The sequence below is a fragment of the Bos mutus genome, chromosome 10, assembly GCF_027580195.1.
Source record: "Bos mutus isolate GX-2022 chromosome 10, NWIPB_WYAK_1.1, whole genome shotgun sequence".
Taxonomy (NCBI): domain Eukaryota; kingdom Metazoa; phylum Chordata; class Mammalia; order Artiodactyla; family Bovidae; genus Bos; species Bos mutus.
In genome coordinates, this window is record NC_091626.1 from 71,976,236 (window position 1) to 71,997,162 (window position 20,927).

At 38.1% G+C, this 20,927-nt stretch overlaps 1 protein-coding gene and 2 non-coding genes across 3 annotated transcripts in view; 2 read left to right on the forward strand and 1 right to left on the reverse strand.

Annotated features, from left to right (window-relative positions):
* Nucleotides 1-16,316, reverse strand: part of KNL1 (kinetochore scaffold 1) — a 64,472-nt gene extending 48,156 nt beyond the window's left edge. Inside the window, 5 exon segments of the mRNA XM_070378226.1 lie at nt 2,263-2,324; nt 6,337-6,402; nt 7,919-7,958; nt 9,018-9,070; nt 16,196-16,316. Of these exon segments, the coding sequence (XP_070234327.1) occupies nt 2,263-2,324; nt 6,337-6,402; nt 7,919-7,958; nt 9,018-9,052 (203 nt within the window). The 5' untranslated portion in view covers nt 9,053-9,070; nt 16,196-16,316.
* Nucleotides 16,317-16,784: 468 nt separating this feature from the next.
* Nucleotides 16,785-16,866, forward strand: TRNAS-GCU (transfer RNA serine (anticodon GCU)). The gene has a single exon. It is a non-coding gene; the product is annotated as a tRNA-Ser (tRNA).
* A 3,603-nt stretch (nt 16,867-20,469) lies between these two features.
* Nucleotides 20,470-20,585, forward strand: LOC138989628 (small nucleolar RNA SNORA26). Its single transcript, XR_011465885.1, has one exon. It is a non-coding gene; the product is annotated as a small nucleolar RNA SNORA26 (small nucleolar RNA).
* The last annotated feature ends 342 nt before the right edge of the window (nt 20,586-20,927 follow it).

The window sequence follows — 20,927 nt, forward strand, 5'->3', positions numbered from 1 at the left end:
TGGACATGAGTTTGAGCAAGCTCCAGGAGTTGGTGATGGACAGGGAAGCATGGCGTGCTGCAATCCATGGCGTCACAAAAGATCGTACACGACTGAGCGACTGAAGTGAACTGAATGAAATTTACATAATGGAATAGAAAAAATATTAAAAGGTTGATTCAAGATTCAAGACCCAAAGCAGTCAAAATGAAGATGCATTCTAGTAAAGTCAATAAACTTCAAAGATAGGAAATGAAAAGACTCTCCTCTGACTTGTTCATGGAAGCATTCAATGCTAAAAGAACAGAACCACATTAACAAGTTCTTTAAAGAGAAAGTGAACTGAAGATTTTATATTCAGCTAAATCGTCAAGTATAAAGCCTGTAACTAACAGTTTGAGTACCCAAGAACTCAGAGAGTATTGTTCAAATGAGCCCTCAAATATAAGGGAAAAAGCTTCAACCAACCAAGAGATAATTAGGGCAACTATTGTGACAGAACTGATATGAACAATTAAATATATATAATAGAACTGATACACAAATGTGACAGATTCCCTAACGTCAAATTCCCAGAGAGAGAGAGAGAGATACGAGAGAGAAAGAGAGAGGGAAAAAGAGACATGATAAACATTTCAAAAAAAAAAAATTAAGAAAGGAATGAGGATGGGGGAAAAATAAAAGGAAGAAGTAGGCTAACTACCTCATCCTTTATAAATACCAAAGGATATCATATAAAACAATGAAGTTTTAACTGAAGTTTAAGCATATTAAATAGTACAAGGAAGGGAGGGAACAGACTAACTTTACAATTGTTCATACATGGTCAAACAATACAAAAAGGTGTACCACAAATATGAAAGCAAAAATCTAGCAGAGACAGAAACCTTAACAGCAGTCTAGGTAGAATCTGAATCAAAAAGCAATAAACAAAGCAAAGATGATTAGTTTGTAATGCCAGAAAGTACAATCTTGAATAAAGATCAACAATGATAATATGCACCAATGAACATAGAATAAACATTCACAGAGAAAAACTATTGGATAAAGAGTTAGAGTGGGATGCAGTATCAATTAGAGACTAATTTACCTCTCATAATTCATGGAAATTAGAGTGACTGAAACTATATAAGATTACAGAAGACCCAAATAATAAAAGGTAGAAAATGGATAGAATTGATATGCCAAATTCTACACTCCAATAGTCAAAATATTATCTTCTTTTCCAAGTACTTATGGATAATTCACAATAATTGATCATACATAAGATCACACAGAAAATGTCAATAAAAATCAAAATAATACAGATTAGCATTTTCTCACTACAATATAACTGAAAATGACCACAAAATGCCTTTACTAGATATGAATTTTAAAATTCTCAAATAACTCTTCAGTGAGGAAATACAAATATATTGATGAGCATCAAGAAAATAATCATAAAAATACTACATATAAGAATTACATTAAATTAATAACAGGGAGAAGTGACGTCTTTATGATATTAAATCTTTTTATTTAGGTACTTGTCTTCACTTGTACAATTCTTTTTTTTTTTTTTTTGGCCACACCAGGGAATTCCCTGTACAATTCTTAACTTAGTATCCTTCAGTAATGTTTTATTCTTCATATGCTATTATTATTAAATTTATAGCAACAAAATATAAAGAAAAAAAGACATTTATCTTCTGATTATTATTATGTAGGAAATATATTCAAATTTTTATAACTCCGATTTTTTTCTCTATTTTTGTTGTTTAGCACCTCAAAAAAATGTTAAATAACAGCAGTAAAACATAGTTGTTTTTCTTCTGGACTTTAGAGGGGATGCTTTCAGTGTTTCTTTTAAGCATGCTGCTCCTGCTTGCCGCTAAGTCGCTTCAGTCGTGTCCGACTCTGTGCAACCCCATAGATGGCAGCCCACCAGGCTCCCCCATCCCTGGGATTCTCCAGGCAAGAACACTGGAGTGGGTTGCCATTTCCTTCTCCAATGCATGAAAGTGAAAAGTGAAAGTGAAGTCCCTCAGTCGTGTCGGACTCTTTGTGAGCCCATGGACTGGAGCCTTCCAGGCTCCTCCGTCTATGGGATTTTCCAGGCAAGAATACTGGAGTGGGGTGCCATTGCCTTCTCCGTCTTTTAAGCATAACAGACTTTTAAATAACAATTTTCTAACGTTTATCTAATTGACACACCAATTATCCAAATCAGTTAGTACCAACATATTTGGTGTAACACACAAAAAAGTATTACCAGTAACATTTAAATTATTTTTTTCAACTTACTTTATAGTATCTGCAAAGCTCACTCGACGAGAGTTTTTCTTATTTCTCAAAGCATTGGGTTCCTAAGGGTAGAGAATATATGGTAAGATTCTTAATGAAACCACTAAGAAGTATGTTTCCAAGAGTATGATATGACAGACACCAGGTCTTATTTTAAATTAATGTGATATTATTAATTTTGATAATTTGATCCTTCAAAAAATTCCAATACAGAAGCACTTAACATGAATATGATTTTCAATGTGAATGATGATAAGCTCACTGACACAAACAACATATATTTAAGGAAGGTGATTATTGTCCTTAACCTTTTCTCTCTCCTTTAAATAAATGGTAATTTTGCTATCCAGTAGAAGAAAGACTGGAAACAAAACAAGTGATATATTACCTATCATGGTAACCTTACTATGCTATTTTTAAGATTAAAAGAATTTTTTAAATTGTGGTAAAATACAATTAACATAAAATCACTTACAATTTTTCTAATTTTATTATGGTAAGAACTTGATGCGATCTACTCTCTTAACAGATTTTTAAGTGTACAATACAATGTTGTTAACTATAGACATAGTGTTATACAGTGAATCTCTAGAATTCATTCACCATGTATAACCGAAACTTTATACCCATTGATTGGCAACTCTCCATTTCCCTCTCCTTTCAGTCTCTGATAACCACTCCCCCGCTTTCTGATTCTATGAATTTGGCTCTTTTGGACATTGCACATAAGTGGAATCATGGAGTTTTTGTTCTTCTGTGACTATTTTACTTAACATACTCAAGCCTCTTTTAACTGTTTTTAAGTGTACGCTTCAGTACTGTTACATACATCTATATGGTTGTGTAACCAATCCCCAGAAATCTTTTCATCTTTCAAAACTGAAACTATACTCAACAAACAACTCCCTCATATGCCTCAACTTCCCCACAACCACAATTTTACTTTCTGTTTCTATGAATCTGACTAGTCCAGGTAATTCATAAAAGTATTTGTCTTTTGTGGCTTTTTTCTTTCTTTTAACATCATGTTCTCAAGGTTCATTCACATTGTAGTATGTATCAGAATTACCTTCTTAAGGCTGAATAATATTCCATTAATACCACCTTTTGTTTATCCATTCATCTGTCAATGGATTCTGGGTTGCTGCCACCTTTTGGCTACTGTGAATAACCCTGCTATGAACAGTGGTGTACATCTCTTCAAGACTCTGCTTTTAATTCTTTGGGGTATATACCCAGAAGTGGAATTGCTGAATCATATGGTAAATCTATTTTAGTTTCTGGAGGAATCATTATTTTCTATAGCAGCTGTACGCATTTTACATTCCCACCAATAGTACACAGTCAGTTCAGTTCAGTCGCTCAGTCATGTCCGACTCTTTGCGACCCCGTGAATCACAGCACACCAGGCCTCCTTGTCCATCATCAACTCTCGGAGTTCACTCAAACTCACGTCCATCGAGTCAGTGATGCCATCCAGCCATTTCATCCTCTGTCGTCCCCTTCTCCTCCTGCCCCCAATCCCTCAGAGCATCAGAGTCTTTTCCAATGAGTCAACTCTTCGCATGAGGTGGCCAAAGTACTGGAGTTTCAGCTTTAGCATCATTCCTTCCAAAGAACACCCAGGACTGATCTCCTTTACAATGAACTGGTTGGATCTCCTTGCAGTCCATGGGACTCAAGAGTCTTCTCCAACACCACATTTCAAAAGCATCAATTCTTCAGCGCTCAGCTTTCTTCACAGTCCAATTCTCACATCCATACATAACTACTGGAAAAACCATAGCCTTGACTAGACAGACCTTTGTTAGCAAAGTAATGTCTCTGCCTTTCAATATGCTATCCAGGTTGGTCATAACTTTCGTTCCAAGGAGTAAGCGTCTTTAAATTTCATGGCTGCAATCACCATCTGTAGTGATTTTGGAGCCCAGAAAAATAAAGTCTGACATTGTTTCCACTCTTTCCCCATCTATTTCCCATGAAGTGATGGGACCAGATGCCATGATCTCAGTTTTCTGAATGTTGAGCTTTAAGCCAACTTTTTCACTCTCCTCTTTCACCTTCATCAAGAGGCTTTTGAGTTCCTCTTCACTTTCTGCCATAAGGGTGGTGTCATCTGCATATCTGAGGTTATTGATATTTCTCCCGGCAATCTTGATTCCAGCTTGTGCTTCTTCCAGCCCAACGTTTCTCATGATGTACTCTGCATATAAGTTAAATAAGCAGGGTGACAATATACAGCCTTGACATACTTCCTTTTCCTATTTGGAACCAGTCTGTTGTTCCATGTCCAGTTCTAACTGTTGCTTCCTGACCTGCATATAGGTTTCTCAAGAGTCAGGTGGTTCCAATTACTCTACATCCTAGCCAACTGTTGCTATTTTTTGTTTTTTTTTTAACAGTAGCCATCCTAACAGATGTGAATTCATATCTTACTGTGGTTTTGACTTGCATTTCCCTAATGATTAGTGATGCTGAACATATTTTCATTATACTATTTTTATTTTCCTTCATCTTCCTTAACAAGGACGAACATTTTTACTCATATCGATACCAAACACAAAACCAAATGAAATCCATAGAGAATTTTGCTTTCCTAATTCTGGATACCTGAGCATAAATTTTGTTACAAAGAATCAAGAATGTTCATCCTCTCTGTTAAGATCCTGGCAGACACTACAGGTGGCCTTGAGCTTAATAATGACAATAATATGGACATAATAAATACTACTATACTTCTTACCTTTTAAAAAACCCTGAAATTTGCGTGGTATATTAGAAAGAGCACTAAGGAGATTACAGCTCCAATCTGAAGTCTGCCACTAATTGTGTGGGGTTAGACAAACATTTAACCTCTCTGGACCTCCTATTTCTTATTTATAAAATTAAGGAATAAGATTCAAGATTACTATTGAGGTCCTGTTAGTTTTAAAGCTCTATGAATCTTTGAATACATTATTTACTCATTCAAACATTCATTAAACTAAAAAAAAAACCACACATACTAAATCTCACGCTGAGTGACAACAGAAGAATGGTAAAGCAAACAGTACAGTCCCTACTCTACTGGGGATTAATGGTAACACAGACATTAAAACAAAAATCTACACAAATATAAAATTCAAAATGTAGTGATAGGAATAAAAACTACATTAAAAAATAATAATTTGGCCTGAGAATTATGGAAGATTTCTGTGAAGAAGTACATTTGAGATCTGAAGGATTAATTAGTAGTCAGATGAAGAGTTGAACAGAAGGAAAGCATTTGATTCAGATCATGTGCAAAGGCTTGATGTATTTGAGAAATAGAAAAATTTATTTATAGAGGCTAAAGTAGGGTAAGCACTCAGAATTAAATGGTCTCCAAAGCTATACACATTTCATCATTCAACAAAATGTACTGAAAGTGAATTATATACCACGTATAATACACTAAAAACACACACAACAAAGTTAATCTCAAGAGAGTTCTTAATTTATAATGGACATTAGTAAACAACTACAACAGAATATGTTAAGGGATGATTTTCTCAGAGAAGTGACACCAAAGCTGAGTCTTAGAGATCAAACGGGAATTATGCGGTAAAGAGGACTACAAATATGTGATAAACCAAGTATGATAAAATATTAACTGTAGAATCTAGGTAATGACTATATGAACATTCACTACAAAATTCTTTCTACTTTTCAGTGTGTTTCAAAAAATTTTTAATAAAATACTGGCAGGTAAATGAAGGATGAGGGACAAGCCATCTTAACAGAGGTAATATCACATATAAATACCCGCAGCCTTGACAGTTCATGTCTGTTTGGGGAATGGTAAGCAATTCTAAATGGTGAGATACATGTATGAGAGTGGCAAGAAGTCTGGAAAAGTAAATAGGGGTTAAAAATCAAGAGTGCCAGCTTGCTCAAATGTTTGGATTATAACCTGAGGGCCATGGAATGCTTACTTATACATATTCAACTGAGAATCATTTATGGTGCTCTCCCTTCAATAGCTAGCAAATTTTCTACTTATTGAAAGTATCACTGAAAATAGTCATCTATGATGCATTTGTACCAGAGACTTACCTGAATAGTTTCATTCCCATTTCCACCTCTGAGGTCCTGAAGAGGACTCCTTGGGGGTTTCAATATCTAGAAGAGAAATATTCAAGAAAGTCTGCTATTATCTATTATTATTTCATGATATAACTTGAAATCACTTCAAGTTATATCATGATCAGAAAGGTAGAGATGCTAAAATTCCTGTAGAAACCTCTAAAACACCACAAATTCATACTGCTTTGTACTCTGTGGCGGTTTTAAATATTTGGCTCCATTCCCTTCTCCTTGCCTCCATTTTCCAGTTATTTGCTTACTCTCATCCCATGTGGTCTGGGTAAAACTCTGCTTCAGCTCTAGGGTTCAACAGGTAACCTGGGGCCAAGATCAATCTGCACAAACATTCTTTCATCAATAGTGACTGGTTTGGGAATGAGGACTTGACCCATATCAAAATAACAGAGCCAACATGATTCAACCCTGAGTATTCTGGGTTTATTTATTTATTTTTTAATCCTGGGGAAACAGACACTATTTTTTATGTAGAACTGGAACCTGGAAGTTGGGTGAGCTAGCTGTACAGTAGTAATAACAATAATAGAGACAGAGAGCTGTTCACTACCCAGAGGAAGAGATTAGAGTATAAAAATGAAAGGAAATCAAGTACTAATTGGGTCCAGTACTTTCACCATAAGTGTCCTTGCACAGACATCTGTCCTACAAACACTTCTGCTGCATAACTAATTGACCAGAAGGCAATTTTGCTATAAAAGATAAAAGAGGGACATTAAAAAGGACATAATGAAACATGAAAAATGAATAACAAAGTTAAAGACTTTATTGCAAAATACAGAATACTTGAATACATTTAAAATGTGTGTAAATTCATGGCAATACTGCATAAATAACTGATTTTATTTTGCGGGTTGTACCTAAGCACTTGCCTTTTATCTTTCGCTCATAGTACATTTAATACATTAAAAAAAATTTATTGATTCATACTTTTCATTTGGCATCGTAGTTTTTCACTAAAATTTCTTCTACTAAGATAGGTTATCAGTTTTCAAACACTAGGATACATATTTGTAATTGAGTTTTGTATTGCGTTATAAAACCCTTCCACAATGATAATACTGCTGCCAATTAGTAATGGGGCAAAAGTGCTTGCGGCAAAGATTCTTACGGCGAAAGCATCACAGAACCACTGGTGCTATTGCTGGAACCCCTTGTCAGTTAACTTGTGCCTAATATCATCCCTATCTTTGGATTTTTTTCAATTTCATAACTCAAAAAGTTTTGTGCTTAAATAGATTTTAGCTGGATTATTTTGTGTTTTGCTGCAGCTCTGTACAATAGTTTTTATATATTTTTAAACAGATTTATTAAAGAATAATTTACACAGAACACAACGAATTAAATTACCGTGAAATCCATAAAATAGGAATTTTAGTATATCTACAGAATTGTGTAATCAGGTTAAATACTTGAGTCTTTATCCAGAGAGTAATAGAAGCCAGCAGGGTTGGGATGATGATGCTATTCAAAATTACTGTGGTATATAGTCATCAATCAATAAAAGGTAACAATAGCTCAAATAAGTGTTTCTTACTGAAGAATGTCGTCTTCCAACAGGTCTCTCCACATTGCCACTGAAAAAGGGAAAAAATTTTACATACACAGTGGTAAAAGACTGAATTCTAAAACCCATCATTATAATATCTCTTCCATGCTTATAAATCAGTCATCATTTTCACTTAATAAACTTTATAGTACAAGACTTAAATTCAGTATTTAGGAAGTCAGCATTTTAAAATACATACGGTATATCATACAACTATTTCCTGAAAAACAATCAGTACAACATAGTTTACCATATTGATATAAGTACGATTATAAGATAAATGGACTAAAAAAAAAAAAACCAATAAGAAAGGTAATTCCCTGGTGGTCCAGTGGTCAGGGCTCTGAGCTTCCAGGGTAGGGGGCATGGGTTCAATCCCTGGTCAGGGAACTAAGATTCTATAAGCAGCAGTATGGGCTAAAAAAAACCCAAAAGATAAATGGATCATAAATCAAAAGCCTCTAGCTCTGGTTTTACTACTGTGTGATTTTTTAGACCAGGCTTTGAATACTGAAAAAGCCAAACAGATAATTTAGCAGATGTTAAGAAAAATAGGTGGTGTTGAGACTACAGAGAATTCCTTCCTGCCTGGTTTGATCATTACAGCTACTATGTACTTCACTAGGCTAGTTGTTGCCAAGCAAGAATATGAGCCCAGTGTCGTAACACTCGATTTTTCAGAAAAAACTGAAAATCTAACTGTTGTATGAAACTTTGGCAACTAGTTCAAAAATTAAAAAACAACGTTTAAACAATATTTTTCTTTGTCATATATACATATGCCTATAGGCTGTAAACAGTTGCTAGTTTGTGATGCCAACTTTAGACAAATCATTTCCTTGGGCCTCAATTTTCTCATCCTTAAATTGAAGAGATGGGAGGCAGTCTCTAAATCCGTCTCAATTTTGATTCTAGATGAGTTTATACAAAGATATGACAAGAAGTGCCGTGATTCTGTAACATTTACTTCTTTTCCCTGGAACAGATTGGGAAAACATTTCAGAAGTTATCCATATGTCTTACTGATTAGAAAAATATCTTTCTCTGATAAGGAGTTAATGTTTTTAGCTGCATTTCAAGAACTTACTTTTCGTCATTAGCCTCTGAAGATATCCCATCCATTTTTGAAGAAAAACTTTTCTGTAACAAATATACAATAAGAGAAAAGGTGAGAAAAAAGGAGGAGAAACTGTAATGAATGAAGAGATTAAGAACAGAATTGTGATTTTAGGATTACTTTCTGTGAGAGGGCCAAAAAAGGGAGGAAAGAAGGAAAAATTTTCATTACAGGAATATGAAATATGAAAAATTTTGAGGACTTTACACCGCTCTAATTACCACTCTTGGAAAATTCTCATATTCAAGATGAAATCAGTGACCAATACTGATTGGGATGATATGGACTTTATTGCTTCAAATAAAAAACTGTCCTAGTTTATAGAAGTTTATGGATTACATAATAATTCAATCTCAAAATGTAGTCAATCAGCCATCAAAATACAGCTTAATAAAATCTGCACAAAATGAATATTTATCTCATGAAAATTTAACTTTACTCAGAAAAAAAAAAATTAAGACATAAAAATAACCCTGTAAACACTGTAATTGGGACTACCCTGGTGGTGGGTGAATAAGATCTGTCTGCCAATGCAAGGGTCACGGGTTTAATCTCTGGTCCAGGAAAACTGCACATGCCACTGAGCAACTAAGCCCATGCGCCACAACCACTGAAGCCCAGGCACTCTAGGGCCTGCAAGCTGCAACTACTAAAGCCCGTGAGCTTAGAGCCTGTGCTCTGCAACAAGAGAAGCCATCGCAATGGGAAGCCCATGCATCATAATGAAGAAAAGCTCCCATTCACCTCGCAAAGCAACTAAGACCAGTGCAGCCAAAAAATCAATCGAAAAATTATATAAAAAAAAAAAAAGTATTTGATTATGCTTACAATCCCACTCAGTGAGTATCTATCTGTCTTGGAAAGAGTGTGCAAAAGAAGCATAACCTGAAGTTTCTTTAGTTGGTCTTAGCTCCTACCTCGGAGAAGGCAATGGCAACCCACTCCAGTACTCTTGCCTGGAAAATCCCATGGACGGAGGAGCCTGGTGGGCTGCAGTCCATGCGGTCACACAAAGTCGGACACGACTGAGCGACTTCACTTTCACTTTTCACTTTCATGCATTGGAGAAGGAAATGGCAACCCACTCCAGTGTTTTTGCCTGGAGAATCCCAGGGACAGGGGAGCCTGGTGGGCTGCTGTCCATTGGGTCACACAGAGTCAGACACGACTGAAGCGACTTAGCAGAAGCAGCAGCAGCATAGATATATAAGGCAATGGGAATCACCTAGAATTTGATCTCTGACTCTCCTTTTGTCCTCCATCACTTTCTCAGCCTGTTTATCCATTTTTCTGGTTTTACTTATCTCTTGTTCACAGATTATAGCCATATCTACTTAAAATAATATTTTTAATTTAAAGTTTTAAGATAGTACATACTATCCTCTTTCCCAAAAGCAACTACCTCCACTACTTTAATTATTTTGTTTTAAAGAAAACTCTCTTAACTGCAATCATCTCCATCTCATACACAGACACTCTATATCCATATATATACAGTACAACAAAGTAAATATTACATGCTAATTTTACTACAAAAAATATAAGATCCTAAAAAAAAAAATAGCAAAAAGGAGCAATTTGTGAAAAGAAGAATGTGTTATGGTCACATTGCTTATATTCCAGAAATGCAAAATTGGTTCAACATTAGAAAATCATTTTTACAATTTACTATCCTAACAGATTAAAAGGGAAAAATCATAAATTATCTCAACAGATTAAAAAAAGTTTGATGATTTTTAACATCCTTTCAAATTAAAAAAAATTAGCAAACTAGGAATAGAAAGTAAATTCCTTAATCTAACAAACAGTATCTATTTTAAAAGCAGCAAACATCAACTTAACAGCAAAACTGAAAACTTTTCAAGATCAACCAAGTATGATAGCTGTTTGCACTTCTATTCAATCTAGCACTAAGTCTTAGTGATTCTATATCCAATATATATCCCAAATTCATTCCCTTCTATCTTCACCACCATAATTCAAGCTGCCCTCATCTCTCAAGTAGAATATTACAATTTCCATCTCATTGGTCTCCCTACTTCCACTCTTATCCCCCTGAAGTCCTTTCTCCACATAGTAGGCAGTTATGTTCTTAAACATAAATCATCTTTAAGACATTCCCTATGTAAAACCCCTTAAAAGCTTACCATTGTACTGAAAATAAACTCTTTACCAGGACCTACAAAGCTTTACAAGATCTGGATCCTGCTTGCCTCTCAGACTTCATACTTAAATCTCATACCACTGTTTCTCTCTCTGTGCTAGACACACTGGCATTTCTATTCCTGCACAAACAAAGCTCTTCCCAAGTCTTCAAATTTTTATTTGCTATTATTTCTTGGCAAGAAAGTCAAGAAAAGTACAATTTGTATCACTGTGTATGTCTCCTTTGTAGCATTACCACAACTGTAATTTAAGTCTGTTATGTAAATTAATTATCCCTTCTATCTTCCCAAACTAACTGATGGAAGAAATTTTGACATATTGAAGTATGGTGAAGCCATTGTCATCAAGCCAGATTACACATGATTTGGCTTGAACTTTATTCTAATTAGAACAGCCAGTATTAAAGCTTATCTAAAATACACTATACATGTGCTTTAGCCATTAAAGAAGAGGGTACACTGTCCAGAAGTAAAGAATGTCTGTTTTGAAGATAGACATAAAAGCCTCCCTTTCTGGGATGTCAGTGCTAGTACTCCTTTGATGATAAGGCTCCATTCCCAAGCTCCAAAAACATAATGACCGGCTGTGTATGTGTTAATCTTTCTTTAAGAAACACTGAAGGAAGGTACCCTTGTTATATTTGATGTTCTTTGTTCTGACAAGATATAAAGCTGCACTGAAAATCATGCTTCTCCGGAATAGTTCTTCAGAACTGAAAGGCTGTCTCCCAGGCTATACTTCTTAGTTTGGCTCAAATAAACTCTCTTCTGTTCTTATTTATAGATTGACTAGTATTTGCATCAACATATCCTTGCCTAAACAGTAAACTCCATGAGAATAGGGCTGGTGTCTCTTACGTTTACTGTCACATTTTAAGAATTTGGCACAGTGCTTAGTAAATAATATGAGCTCAATAAACTCAATGCCTTCCATATTTTTTTCTCCTTTTAGAAATATTTTCAAGTCCATATTCAAAATTCACAGATAAAACTTAAAGTACTATCAAACTTGTTGCTCAGTCACCAAGTTGTGTCCAACTCTTCACAACACCATGGACTGCAGCACACAAGGCTTCCCTGTCCCTCACCACCTCCCAGAGTTTGCCCAAGTTCATGTCCAGTGAATCAGTGATGTCATTCAACCATCTCATCCTTTGTCAGCCTCTTCCCCTTCTGCCTTCAGTCTTTCCCAGCATCAGGGTCTTTTCCAATGAATCACCTCTTCGCATCAGGTAGTCAAAGTATCAGAGCTTCAGCATCAGTCCTTCCGAAGAGTATTCAGGGTTGATTTCCTTAAAAATCGACTGGTTTGATCTCTTTGCTTTCCAAAGGACTGTCAAGAGTGCCACGGTTCAAAATCATCAATTGTATGGCACTCTGCCTTCTTTATTGTGCAGTTCTACATCTGGACTTCCCTGGTGGCTCAGACAGTAAAGCGTTTGTCTATAATGTGGGAGACCTGGGTTCGAGCCCTGGGTTAGGAAGATCCCCTGGAGAAGGAAATGGCAATCCATTCAAGTACTATTGCCTGGAAAATCCCATGGACAGAGGAGCCTGGTAGGCTACAGTCTATGGGGTCACAAAGAGTCAGACACAACTGAGTGACTTCACTTTCACTTTCTACATCTGTACATGACTACTGGAAAAACCATAGCCTTGAGTCATCTAAACATATTCATTGTTTGAAACAGTCATTGTGCATAAGCCCTGTCTCTCTGCCAGACTTAGTTAGCACTTAAGTGATAAAGAGTTGAAGCTTACTGATGTCCTCTTTTAAAAATACTCTATTTATTACATATCTGTAAGTTCCACTTCCAACAGAAATAGACTGCAGACTCTCACATTAAGCCTCATGTGTAAAATGCTGTTATGGTTGAACTTTTGATCATCATCACATTCATTGATTATTAATTGGTTCCAAAACTGTGCACCAGGCACGTAAGGAGGGGTGCTACAGCATACTCACAAAGGGGTTCTGGAATATTTTAAATTTCTGAGAGAAACAATTCTCAACATCTATCTACTGCTAGTTCAAAAGAGTACCCATTGACCTTACACTAGTTTTGTTTACATATTATTGCAAAGCTGGATTTTTGGCAGTTGCTGTGATATAAAGCAAGTACTTTTGATCAATGTGGCCCCAGAAATGAGCATGGCAGTATCCGATTCCAAGATCTGAAAGTTGCATAGTGTTCAACATGAAATGGAGAAGGACACTATGAACCTTGTTCCTCATGTTCTCCACCTGCCTTTTGTCTATGGAAAAACTTTACCCAAAGAATAAGCATAATCAGAGAAGTGAGAAAATGCAGATACAAAGGAAAACAGCCAAAGAGACCACATAATAATAGTTTAGTCATCAAGCATAGTAAAGGACCTTTAGTTCCTTCTCAAGGGCTATAGATATTATTCTGGGCCATATCCTGTGAGCTCTTAAAGATACTGAAACCCCCACCAGGTGGAAGAAGTGAACTACACGATGACTAGACTGTAGCCATGACATAAGCTGCCACTGTTCAGAGAATTAGTCTCAAAGAAACGGGAACAAGCCCATCCTAGAACTGAAGATCAACTGTATTTAAAACAATCAAGATGATGTTGGTCAGACCACCACATGATCAATTTCAAGATGACTGTCAGAGCTGACTGTGCTGTTTCTGCATGTAGCCTCTCCCTTTAAAATCTGTTGCCCACTGATCATCAGTGGGGGAGAGTTGGGCTTTGAACAGAAGTCTGCCCTCCTAGCCTGTTGCCAGCATCCAAAAAGAAGCAAACTTTGCTTTCCACCAACCTTGCCTCTTTATTGACTTTTGAGCGGTAAGCAGTTGGACCCCATTTTCAGCTACAACAGGTGCACATATCCAATCAAATAATTGCGATTATTTAAGAACAAAATAAAATATCTTTTCATTCAGTTTATGTATATATCGATAATCTCAGATATTCAGATGACACCACCCTTATGGCAGAAAGTGAAGAGGAGCTAAAGAGCCTCTGGATGAAAGTGAAAGAGGAGAGTGAAAAAGCTGGCTTAAAACTCAACATACAAAAAACTAAGATTATGGCACCCGATCCCATCACTTCATGGCAAATAGATGGGGAAACAATGGAAATAGTGACAGATTTTATTTCCTTGGGCTCCAAAATCACTGCGGACAGTGACTGCAGCCATGAAATTAAGACGCTTGCTCTTTGCAAGAAAAGCTATGACAAACCTAGACAGTGTAATAAAAAGCAGAGACATTACTTTGCCGACAAAGGTCCACATAGTCAAAGCTATGGTTTTTCCAGTAGTCATGTATGGATGTGAGAGTTGGACTATAAAGAAAGCTGAGCGCCAAAGAATTGATGCTTCTGAACTGTGGTGTTGGAGAAGACTCTTGAGAGTCCTTTGGAAAGCAAGGAGATCAAACCAGTCCATCCTAAAGGAAATCAACCTTGAATATTCATTGGAAGGATTGGTGCTGAGGCTGAAGTTCCAATACTTTGGCCACCTGATGCAAAGAGCCCACTCATTGGAAAAGACCCTGACGCTGAGAAAGATGATTGGATGGCATCACCGATTCAATGGACATGACTTTGAGCAAGCTCTGGGAAATGGTGAAAGACAGGGAAGGCTGGCTTGCTGCAGTCCATGCGCTCTCAGTCAGACACGACTGAGCCACTGAACAACAGTTAATATATTTCATAGTGTCCAGTGATATAGACTCTAGACCTGTGCTATATCAGATAATTTAAATTTAATTAAAATGCAATAAAATTTAAAACACCATTCTTGTCACAATTAGCCACACTGTAGGTGCTCAACAGTCATATGAGATTAATGAGTACCGTGCTGAGCAATGCAGAAATTAAACATTACCATTAACACTGGAAGTTTTATTGGTCAGCACTGTCCTACTACCAATATCTAGGGTATCTTTTACTGTCTCTTACTTAGCATCAAACACATCATTAATATTACCACTCCAAGTATTTTTCATTCAGTTTACATCTACTTGTCACCTTGTAAAAATTTCCAGCCATTTCACGTTGTCAAGAAAAATCATATCACTTGGAACGCAACCTTTACAGTACGTTAAATTCACATTTCAAATCATTCTTTCCTTCAAGTTCCACCTTAAATACCACTTTCTCCAAGAAGCCTCCTCTAGTCTCCATTGCCAAAAAGCATTAAATAAGCTGGTCTGTGTTCCCACATTCCTTTAGAATGTCCTGTAATCCTTTACAGTCTTGCTTTATAGTTATCTGTGTATATCAATTCCTTCCCGTTCTGGACTGTAAATTCTAGATGAGGGACTGAATCATCTGCTCCCTGCCCGAGCACAAGACAAGGAATCCAATACAGATCTGAGGAATTAGACTGATCCAATTCAACTGAAAACTTCAATCTTCATACCTAAAGTAAGCTCTGCTTTGGTCTTCTCTGTCATACCTCTATAAACCTATCTTTAAAATTCCAATCGACAAAACATATATTTTTAGAACTTTTTTCTGAAACTCTACTATTGAGACAAACAGCAAGAAAAGACTCCTTAACTCTGGCTTAATAATGCACCGAGGATTTTTAAAAAACTTATTTGTGGCGTACTAATACTGGCTTTATTTATGTTATTACATCCGCAGAAGACTCAAAATCTGCTCAGTGCCGCTAGCACTCAGATCAGACACTGTAAATAAACCATAAACCGAGAGTTTAAAATCACATTTCTGTCACTTCATTTATAGCTAAGAAAAGACTGAGTAAGAAATGCAAACACCCGTGAGTTCCCCAAAGAAGGGAAAAGGAGGTAGGTGCTAGGGAGTCCTGGAGCCCTGACAGAAGATGGCGGGGCGGGACGCTGGGAGAGCCGCGGGCCAGCGACCCAGGGCCGCTCGTGGGGCCCAGGTGTGGATGGAGACTGCTAGCGGGGCGAGAGGCGGCCCAAGTGCAGGCCGAGGTGAGAGAAGAGCGAGTCCTGCACCGGGGGAGGGCGTCCGTACCTGAGCCCAGCGAGTGCTGAGGCAGCCTGGCTGTAGGCGCGTCCCTCTCCTCCCAGCGTGGGGCCTTGAGTCCGCTCTAACAAAAACTAAATCCCGCGGGCGAAGACCAGGACGAAAGTTACTCGCCGCGACCCAACGGCTTCACAAATTCTCCTCAGACTTGTTTGTGGTCCGCACGCTCCTCACATAGCTCACCCCCACCCCTTCACAAGTCTCCTCACAACGCCCAGAGGACCTCTGTAAAGCATTCAAATCTAACCGCCTAGCGGAAGCGCAGGCGCAAAGCCGCTCAACGCGTCGGCCCCGCCCCTTAGGCGGCAGACCCTCCCTAAGATTACTTCAATCAAAATTTTTTCCCAGTTTGTATGCCAATTTTATTTCTTTCAAGGTTATCTCATTTTCTACGGAATTTTCCTTTATTCCTCCCCACTGCAGATTCCTCACTGCATGGGAGCGGCCATCTTCTTTTTATTTCTTGCTGTAAAAAGATCGGAGCTTTGCTTCCGTACAAAATGGCGGCTCCCAGTCCATTGCGTCACATCCCCCTAGTTTTACTCCCTATAGCTACCAGGAAGGAGTAGGCTTCTGGGACGAGGTGGCCGAGTGGTTAAGGCGATGGACTGCTAATCCATTGTGCTCTGCACGCGTGGGTTCGAATCCCATCCTCGTCGGATGTAGGTTTTGTTTTTTCGCCACTGATTTGAACCGATGACGGTAAATTTCCTTGCGGAATGCAAAGAGTTGCTTATTCATTGCAAGTATGATTCACTAGTCGACTTTGAAACCTCCGGTTTGACTCGAAAGACAGCTTTTGGAGCATTCTGATCTCACGTATAAAGAAAAAGGGAAAGAGACATTTTCTGGGAATCAGAGTTAAATAATGCGTTTAGTGTATTTCTAATGTAGCAAAAAACAGTGCATAGAATCCCACGATTATCGCTATTTACATATGTTCTAGTGGTGGTCTGCTCAGTAGTAATTAACCGAGCTCCTGATTGAGGAACTTCGGTTATTGTGGACTCTAACCCCAGCGTTTTTCATACCTGTCGTTACTATGAAAAAGCAGATTTTACTTCAAAAGCTACCGTGAGACTCAGTGTTCAGGGTTCTCTTTCAGTCCCCAGAAGGCTGCAGGTGCTTCAAGAAAAGTACTCAACGTTAAAAAAAGATGTTGACAGCACTTGGAAACTTGGTAGTTATCTATAAGTCAGAGAGGTGAAGACATAGCTGCCTTCCCAGAGGAGAAAGTTTTAATTCTTCTCTTGGATTTAAGCAGAGAGGGAGTAGAAAAAGAATAGAGATTCTCCTCCTGAAGGGTCATCAGGCAGTCTTTCAACTACATTTAACCACCGTCATTTATCCAGTATTTATCTACAGGCACCACAATGAATTACAGCACTTTAATTCACAATAACCCTGTGATCACGACAGACATGTTTATTATTCCATTTTACAGATGAGGACACTAAAAGATAAACTTGTCCAAGGTTATACAGCTTTTGTAATTCCAGAAAAGGCATTTATTTAAGTCTATCAAACTCTGGTGGCCCTTATCTGCCACCCTATATGGTGCTGCTGCTGCTGCTGCTAAGTCGATTCAGTCGTGTCCGACTCTGTGCGACCCCATAGACGGCAGCCCACTAGGCTCCTCTGTCCCTGCGATTCTCCAGGCAAGAATACTGGAATGGGTTGCCAAGTCGCTCAGTCGTGCCTGACTCTAAGCAACCCCATGGACTGCAGCCTACCAGGCTCCTCCGTCCATGGGATTTTCCAGGCAAGAGTACTGGAGTGGGGTGCCATTGCCTTCTCCTGGAAATTAGTAAAAAGCGCTCTTCAATCCTTTGCGGTCATGGTTTACACATTCTCTCCGCACTGAATGGTACCCCAGAACCTGACACTCGGCAGATACCTTCAGCCCTGAGAGTGGAAATCAGGCTCCAGTGACTCCTCCCACACCAATCCAAACCCCTTAGGAATGTAGATACCTCCCACAGCTGAGGGCTGAGGGTCACCCGAGCACTTTGCTTTCTAATCCATTCACCACCCTGTTGCTTGAAAGGATTTCAACCTGGGTTCCACACACTCCCAAGGGGTCCATGGATAGACCTGAATTGGTTATTTGGTTGGGAGAAAAAAATTGCAGCTTTATCTTCATTAATCTCTAATTGAAAACACTTCCTTCTATTAATAAAGGTAAGCAACAAAATACAGTACTATTAACCTTACCTGTGATTTTTGTCACCAACTGAAATAACAGATATTGTATCATATTAGCAATATGCAATACTGCTATTGTTTTATGCTCATTACTGCTATAGTACTTCAATATACTGGTAGTTATTGGACCTATCATTAGATCTTGTAAACTTAAGCATTCATAAGGAAGTATATGCATTGTATTGTTGGTTCACCAATTTATTTTTAATTTTATTATAGTTGATTTATAATTTATTAATTTCTGCTGTACAGCAAAATAATTCATATATATATATATATACACATACATTTTCATATTCTTTTCTATTATGGTTTATTACAGGATATTGATGTAGTTCCCTGTGCTATACAGTAGGACCTTGTTTATCCATTCTATATGTAATAGTTTGCATTTGCTAATCCCAGCCTAGATAGTATATTGAAAAGCAGAGATATTACTTTGCCAACAAAGCTCCATCTAGTCAAGGCTATGGTTTTTCCAGTGGTCATGTATGGATGTGAGAGTTGGACTGTGAAGAAAGCTGAGTGCCAAAAAATTGATGCTTTTGAACTGTGGTGTTGGAGAAGACTCTTGAGAGTCCCTTGGACTGCAAGGAGATCCAACCAGTCCATCCTAAAGGAGATCAGTCCTGGGTGTTCACTGGAAGGACTGATGCTGAAGCTGAAACTCCAATACTTTGGCCACCTCATGCGAAGGTTGACTCATGGGAAAAGACCCTGATGCTGGGAGGGATTGGGGGCAGGAGGAGAAGGGGACGACAGAGGATGAGATGGCTGGATGGCATCACCGACTCGATGGACGTGAGTTTGAGTGAACTCAGGGAGTTGATGATGGACAGGGAGGCCTGGTGTGATGCAATTATGGGATTGCAAAGAGTCGGACACAACTGAGCGACTGCACTGAACTGAACACAAAGGCTTTAACATAGTCAATGAAGCAGAAGTAGATGTTTTTCTGGAATTCTCTAGCTTTTTCTCTGATACAGTGGATGTTTGTAATTTGATTTCTGGTTGCTTTGCCTTCTCTAATCCAGCTTGAACATCTGGAAGTTCAAGATGTTCATGTACTGTTGAAACCTAGTTCTCGGTTCACATACTATTGAAACTTCTTAGTTTGGCTCAAATAAACTCTCTTCTGTTCTTATCTGTTCTATTTTGATAACTGTATTCCAACATAATTGGTTGACTTTATATTACAACAAACTTAATTTTATGCATTTAAAACCAATATTCTGAGAAGGGACCCATAGGCTTCACCAGACTGCCCAAGATCTGTGTCACAAGAAAAGGTTAAGAGCTCCTGAGGGATTTTCTGAAGTGTCCTCAACACATTAGTCTTAAAACCCCTCCCCTGAATTAGGCCTTTTTCTGTCTCCCCAAAACCTTTGCAGATGCTTTACTTACTCCTCTCCCTGGATCATGCTCCTGCTGCCCAACACCTCCTTCCCATCAACCCCTTCCTGGCTGGCTCCTGCTCCTCCTTCAGATCTCAGCTTTGATGTCATCGCTATCATGAAGACTTTCCTAGCCCTGCAACCTGCAGCTCCTTCTTAGATTTCTCTCGCCTGGTCCCATGCCCTTCTGCTTCTGGGTCTTTGTACCCCTCCTAGATGTTCCTGTAGCTCTGTGTGTCTTCCTCAGCATTTGCCAGATGGTATTTAAATTGTCCATTGGTGCTTTGACCTCTCCAAAGAGTGGCAAGTCTACATCATTTTTCTGAGTTTTGCCTGCTTCTCACAGTGATGACTTCCTATGGAAAATTGATAAGGTCTATCAATGTGTCTAGTCTCTATAAATAAAAAGTGAGTGGGTTGTTTTCTCAAAGGAAGATCTTCAGTTGTAAAAATTCTGAAACTATAAAGCACTGGAAGTGTCTTGAGGTTAAAAAGAAGAAATCATGAGTGGAAACTCACTTTTCTATTCCTCATTTCTTTACCTGTTTTCATGCTTAGTTCATTTGTGGTTTCTTTCATATGAAATTGCAGTAAGTCTTGCTGTGATGGTCCCAGTTTTTTTGCATTTCTGTGATCTATTGATGTATAAGAGTTGTGCTTATTTTACCTCTTTCTACGAGACTCAAAAGGATTAAGGCTAACACAGTAAGGTAGAGTAAATCTCAAATCCAGAGAAAAGATTGTAAATCTCGTCTTGGATTCTGTCTGGAGTCACAGCTGGAAAAAAAAAAAAAAGGATTAACAACATGCCAGATTATTTAAAAGCCTAGGGGTGGTGGTGTGGGGACTTGGATTAGTAATGGAAAAAGAAATTTATAATAAATGAAGGCAGTAAGAGTTAGAGGCGCCATCTACTGGAGGAGCTACAACTGAAGATTTGGACAAGACAGTTCTGCCTGATCTGCTAATACATTTTGCAAGATTCCCATTACTGACCCCCACCCCCAATTTGTCACAAGCCACAGATCAAGGAAATCATTCTCCATCAACACCAGTTCTTCATAAGTCCTATCCTGAACTGTTGCAGGACCCCTCAACCTCTGGAAGACCAGAAATAAAGA